Here is a 7206-nt window from a genome sequence, read left to right on the forward strand (position 1 = left end):
GGTTAGGGGTTACCTAAAGGAGAGGGTTTCTATCCTGATACATCTTTGCTTATGTTTAGAAGATGACTTTGCTTTTGATGATCAAAGAGTAATAGTTCAATTGATATTCAAATTACCCAGGACAACAAATTTTGCATTTTATTATTAGCTTATGATTTGATGGACATTTGGAGCAACCACTGATTGGGAGCTAAAAGAAATTGAATCACCACAACATCCACACTCTCAGCGTTTACTGGTATGTCTGAAATACTCGTTGATATATTGCACCCAATCATAACCAAAAGGGAAATAACTCTGCATAAAATTTGGAGAACGAATAAAAGAATTGACTATTTAACACTTAGTCGTAGTTTACCAAATGAATACACATAATTAATAGGGAAAATTTTATAAACCTTCCCTAAGGTTTCTAAGAATTGCAGCCACCTCCATTAAAGTTTGAAAAATTACACTTACTTCACGTAGTGTTATGAAAAGATTATAATGATCTTGATAACTCTACAAATCCTAAGTGAAAAGTGGGTGTAAAGAAAAAAGTAAACCACATTTTGCAAATATTTCTTTATTCAAAAAGTCTAACCTCATCTCACATAATACATTATATTCAATTCCTAGATCATTTAAATTGACTCCTTACTTAGTTTTATAAATAGCCGACTAGTAAAGATGCATTTGTTAAAATAGTTTCTTGACAACTTACTTAGCAAAGAAAAAAAGGAAGTCCAAACATTAAAATATGATGCCTTGAAACAATGGCCTAAATTTTGCTATAAAGAACTGCCTTAAAATTTTTTACTTAGCAAATAATGCTGATATTTTATTTCTTTTGTCATTTAATTTGTTTTGTAAATCAAATAGGGCCAGGCAATACAGGAGGACGTTCATTAGACCTTTTGTGCTTACATCACCATTTGTTACCAAAATATATTTTCTAGAGGAAGTTTCAATAATTTTTCAAATCTCAAGGGAGGCGGCTGCAATTGTCACAATCCTTAGGGGATGTTTTTAAAATTATCCCTAATTAACATTATTGCATCTTTGTGTTTAGAGAGTTTTCTATATTAGGAAAAGAAAACTAATGCCCGAGATCCTTCTTAACGAGCACCAAGGGTACCCCTTAGCCAAACTAAGTTATTATTTCTCCTACTAAGAAACAAGTATAGTTTTGGATTGATAAATGTCGAGGAAGGGATTAATCTACAATTTCTAATATCAAACCCTCATCTTATTCATTTATATAGATATCGCAATATGAAGCAATATCATTTTGGAAACATCAATTAATTTCATATGGCATACTGATGGAGAAATAGGAATCCGAAGTGTAGTTTCAAAATAATAATTACAATTTTAGTAGGCAATCAATGGTAGTGGGCATCTCGGTCTTATAACATGAATTCATGTATTGGCAATGCTCGAGATGAGATTTGTACATCCACTGGTAGTGGGAGCTGCTGGTCAGGACCTTGATAGATCAGAGTTTAATTTTAACTGGTAGGTTTAGGGTAGAAAGGGAATAAGGGAATGGGAGGTAAAAAAAAAAAAAGAGGTTTATATGAATTTACTTGAGCTAGACCATTCATATAAATTGTGAGTACTAACCAAATATAGAAAAATTCTAAATAAATAATGACTTTATGGCTAACCAATTATCTGACTCTTTTACATATGAACCTATTTCGGTAAGTAAAGCTGAAAATAATTCACCTACCAAATATATGTCAATCGTCCATTACTGACTAAGCTTGAGAAGATTGCTTAAATAAGATGAGAGGATGATTCAGTCTTCCCAAGACAATAATTTGAGAGTGACTCATCCTTTTTTTCCTTAGTCCACAGCCAAATAAGCTGGAGGGCAAGGAAGTTGCGTGTTCGCAGTGCCATTTTGAAGTCAATTATATAACACCATGTGTTAATTTTCAACACTAAGGGTCCGTTTGATTCAATGTATAATATTTTCAACGGAAAATGTCTTCCATGGAAAATTTTATCAGGGAAAATAATTACCTTCTCCATGTTTTTCCCACTGTTTGGGAGGAGATGGAAACTACAAATCTTTAGTGGGTCATTGCACGAGTGGTGGGTTTTGTTCTAAATCTTAAGGCTGGTGGGGGAGCTTGAATGGGTAGTCTTACAACTTACGAGGCGGACATGGAAAATAACTTCAATTCATTTTTATGGGAAGTCATTTTACACCATATGATGTAAAATATATTCGGTAGGAAAAAATTTTCCCAAACCAATAACCCAACCAAACAATAAAAAATCAAGAAAACATTTTCTGGAAAATACTTTCCTTCCAAACAAATAGACCCTAAATGGAAACAATCTTTGGTCTAAATAAACTTGACATGTATGCACTATATTTTTTTGAATACTTCGCCTTGTTTGGATTGCAGTTTTCCGTCGAAAAATTACATTATTTTCTGTGATAACATTTTCCTATTACTTTTTTTCCTCACATACATCAAATCGCAACAGTAATTTTTTTATAAAAAATCATGAAAAATGCAATCCAAATTCAAGATTTTCCCCTTTATCCTCAAAACACAATCCTCGACCTCTTAAAGTCTTGCAATTATGAAAATCTTATATGAAGCCAATCCAAATTTTTTCCTTTCAGAATGTTCAAAATTCGTTAGATTTTATAAACCATTATTTCCCTTTGCAGGCAATGAATACGAAATAGGAAGGAAATCTTAGAACATAATGAAGCTGATTGAAGACTATCCGAGCTCTAAAATGTCTGTATCTTTAATATGATGTATGCTTGTTAAACTGCATTTCTTTCTCAAAGGTCGTATAAACTATAAAGTATCCACAATAAGCTAGTGTGCTGGTTTAGTAACACTACTCTTTCGTTGTTGGTACATAAACCAACGAAACAAATGCAATTGACCGCATCCCTATTTAAGACTTTCGTGTTCATTAGCTACCTCATTTTGACTTCAATTTTTTGCCACTCTAAATCATGGTATAAAAAAAAATCTAGATATATTAGTGGACAACAGTAAACCGTGTATACGATTAATTATTGTACAAACGTCCAATATCACAAAGTCAATATCACAAAGTCTATATATGCGCCTTGTGTCAATACGAAACTCGCATCTCCACTCACACACAAAGGGCATTTTCCCTTGGTTTCCGTTTCACGGCATATCATCGAGTCACGGAACAAATAATGGAGTTTTTCTATGTCTCTTTGCTCTGCTTGTTTTTGCTTCTTGTTACACTCTCACTCCATTTCCTCTTCTACAAGAGCAGGTCAGCCTTGTCCGGACCCTTACCGCCCGGTAAGACCGGATGGCCGATGGTGGGAGAAAGCCTTGAGTTCTTGTCCTGTGGGTGGAAAGGCCACCCTGAAAAGTTTGTTTTTGATCGCATGGCCAAGTACTCTTCCCATGTTTTCAAGACTCATCTCTTAGGTGAAAAAGCAGCCGTTTTCTGCGGTGCGCCTGGTAACAAGTTCTTGTTCTCAAATGAGAACAAGCTTGTTCAGGCATGGTGGCCTGCCTCTGTTGACAAGGTCTTCCCGTCTTCAACCCAAACTTCATCAAAAGAGGAGGCCATCAAGATGAGAAAAATGCTCCCAAACTTCCTTAAACCTGAAGCTTTGCAACGATACATCGGTATCATGGATCATATCGCTGGACGACACTTCTCTTCTGGTTGGGAAAACAAGGATCAAGTGAAAGTTTTCCCTCTTTGCAAGAACTACACGTTTTGGATAGCTTCCAGATTGTTTGTGAGCGTCGAGGAACCAACTGAAGTTGCTAAGTTGCTCGAGCCATTCAACGTTTTGGCATCCGGGCTCATTTCTGTCCCTATTGATTTGCCCGGAACCCCTTTCAACCGTGCTGTTAAGGCCTCTAACCAGATCAGGAAGATGCTTGTGGCCCTTATCAAGCAAAGGAAAGTTGATTTGGCTGAAAGCAAAGCATCACCTACACAAGATATCATGTCACATATGCTTACAATAAGTGATGAAAACGGAAAATTCATGCATGAATTGGATGTTGCTGATAAGATTCTTGGATTATTGATTGGAGGCCACGATACTGCTAGCTCAGCATGTACTTTCGTTATCAAATTCCTTGCAGAGTTGCCTGAAATTTATGAAGGAGTCTACAAGGGTAAGGTTTTGATTGATTCATTATTGGCATCTGTCAAATTTTTGCTTATTTCTAAAAATAGTGTATTGATGGAACTATAAGTAGAATTGCGCCCAAGTAAATTAGGGTTTCCTCTACTAGAAGTTATTTATGAGCATATTTTCAAACAAGAATTAACGCTATCTTTGCTTGTATATTTTGGAATTGGTCAAAAATTGATTGCAATAGTGGAAGGTTGTTAGATCTTTTAAAAAAGATTCTAGTTAGCCCTCAAATTATTAGAAATTTCAATTAAGTCCTTGAACTTTATAAAGCAGATAAATTTGGTCACTTTGGTGTGATTTACAAATTTAAAAATGAATTCAGTTTAACCCAGGTTTCATATTGTTTTCTTTTTTTTTTTTCAAGCTTCATATTCGTGCCATGGGCTTCTTTCTGTTTTGTTTATTTTGCTTTTTATGTGCTTCCAACCCCATTCAGGTATAATATGCTAACTATTCACAGCTATTTATTCTAAATCTGTGGAATTCATGAGCTACACCCATTAAATGAACATCTTCCAACTGGAAAAGATCGTGGCCAAAAAAGATCAGATTTTAGCTTTTTAAGTGCCTTTCTTGCATACAGTTTGGATAGAGTGTTATTTGAAATCATTATTATAACATTTTTTGTAATGTGATGTATGTGAGATAAAAATGTGATTAAAAATATAAAAAGATGGATTGAGAAATGTATTTACGATGCAAGTAAAATATTATTTGAAAAAATGGGTATCCAAACAAACTTATATAGCATGAATTTTTATTGGAACTCAAAAAAGGACTATTGAAGTTATCGCGTGATATTATTGACAAAGGCAGATACAAACCTTTGACTCCATAGGGCCAAATTTTCCATTACAATCAGTGAAGGGTATCTGTGAAAGACTTGCTAAAGATTTTGATAGACAAGTACTCTTTTTTCTTTTCTTTTTTTTCAGAAAGTCCAATTTCCTTCTTGCAGAGCTTGCAAAGAGTAAATTTAGCATAAAATTACCTAACCCACGTTTCATTTTTGTTTCTTTTTTCTACAGAGCAAATGGAGATCGTCAAATCAAAAGCACCAGGTGAACTGTTGAACTGGGATGATATTCAGAAAATGAAGTATTCATGGAATGTTGCATGCGAAGTATTAAGACTTGCTCCTCCTCTCCAAGGTGCTTTTAGAGAAGCTCTTGCTGATTTCATGTACAATGGTTTCTCAATTCCAAAGGGATGGAAGGTAAAAACATAAATAGCATATGCATATACATACATAATTAACAATTTATTTTTGTCTAATTTCCTAGCAAAGAAAAGAAGTGTAACACGCGGTTCGAATCCTGGATCTGGCGCCATTGGGAATGGAAAGGGTGTGGGAAGAAGTGGGAGGGTTAAAAAAAAAAAGTGTATCATGCAATCTTTATACTTATTGGCTCGCATAATTAACGAATTATTGTTGTCTCTAAAATAATGCAGATATATTGGAGTGCCAATACGACACATAGAAATCCTGAATGCTTCCCAGAACCACAAAAATTCGACCCTTCAAGGTTTGAAGGAAGTGGACCTGCTCCTTATACATTTGTACCTTTTGGTGGAGGTCCTAGAATGTGCCCAGGAAAAGAGTATGCCCGCTTGGAAATACTTGTTTTCATCCATCATGTTGTGAAGAGATTCAGGTGGGAAAAAATAATTCCTGATGAAAAGATTGTCGTGGATCCGATGCCCATTCCTGCCAAGGGACTTCCAGTTCGACTTTTTCCACACAAGGCCTAAAAATCATCGTAGTTCTTGTGGCCATCATAGCTAAGGCAAAAAATATATATATATATCGTCTAATATTGGAAGTTTCTGCTGCTTTTTTTTTTTTCTTTTGTTTATATTAATCTTGTAAGCTGGTGGAAGGCATTTAACCTCCTCATAAACATGAAATGTATAATGAACGGAAACAACTACATTTGCTACTATGTGTTTGCATCAACTGTTGTGATAGCATCTTATCACTTGACCGCAAAGCATCTCTAGAATTTCACAGCCAAATTTTGGTGGTGATATTAATGTAAAGTGGTTGTCAATGCCGACTCACTTGATATTTTAGTTTGTGAGGCATCAACTTCCTTTTCTACCTGGGAGAGGGTTGAAAATTGGATAGTAACGTGGAAGAGATATAAATAAGAAGTTTTGAATTCAAAATCTCTCACTTAAAAATGAAAGAAAAAAACTTCATTTTTAACTTGTTTGCCTTAAAATTTTAAAAAAATGAATAAATAAAAACTTCCTTTTCATATTTTAGAAAATAATAATTACTCCCAAAGAAGTCATGGGCAATATTTCTCGGTCCAACAACTTTTATGTCCAGAGGAATAGATAATTATCACAAATCCCTTTATTTTCCTTGGACTTAAATGCATGAATTAACAAGAAATATTTCACGTGCCAAGTCAAAATAATCTTCGACAAGTATGATTGCTTTTGATGTTGACTTGATAGTAATCAGGATCTCAGGAGGAGTGAGCAAAAAAAAAAAAAGAAAAGGTGGAGCCAAGTGTTAGGTTGTCCACCCCATTTATTTCTCTGAAGTTTTCTTCAAGCACCCCATAATGTTTTCTTTCTTTAAAATTCATCTTTTGATTAAAACCAATTTGTCAACTCAGTGCACTTTGAATAGATAGGCCACTTGGTCCAGTCAACATTGGGGCACTGTCTTGGTATATGACCATTTCCTGATTGAAAAGTTGGCCTATTCCCATTGCAACTATTTTGACCTATTAGGCAATAGTGTGTTAACTGGTAATTTACCAAACCACATTTTGCGTTATGATAATGTAGCAACCCCTAAGTGGTAAGGTGATGGGATTACTTTATTCTTCTAATGGATTTCATTTCTTATGAAAAAAACACCTGATTCTTAATTGTCTTTCCCTCTCTCTCTCTCCCTCTCTCTCTCTCTCTCTCTTTTTTTTTGGTTTTTGAGGTAAGATATCTTAATCCCCAACAAATTTTTAGCCCCTTGTAGTACTCCTTGAACTTTGAATTGAACCAGCCGACCGCATGAAATTAGCAATTGA

The 7206-nt window shown here is 34.9% G+C and overlaps 1 protein-coding gene across 1 annotated transcript; it reads left to right on the forward strand.

Moving 5' to 3' along the window:
* The first annotated feature begins 3106 nt into the window (after positions 1 to 3106).
* On the forward strand, positions 3107 to 6105 carry LOC113693981 (beta-amyrin 28-monooxygenase). The gene is made up of 3 exons (XM_027212801.2): positions 3107 to 4139; positions 5191 to 5378; positions 5615 to 6105. Exons 1-3 carry the CDS (start codon positions 3188 to 3190, stop codon positions 5912 to 5914), a joined length of 1440 nt encoding a protein of 479 aa, XP_027068602.1. The 5' UTR covers positions 3107 to 3187; the 3' UTR covers positions 5915 to 6105.
* The last annotated feature ends 1101 nt before the right edge of the window (positions 6106 to 7206 follow it).

Source organism: Coffea arabica, chromosome 6c (genome assembly GCF_036785885.1).
Source record: "Coffea arabica cultivar ET-39 chromosome 6c, Coffea Arabica ET-39 HiFi, whole genome shotgun sequence".
NCBI classification, from domain to species: domain Eukaryota; kingdom Viridiplantae; phylum Streptophyta; class Magnoliopsida; order Gentianales; family Rubiaceae; genus Coffea; species Coffea arabica.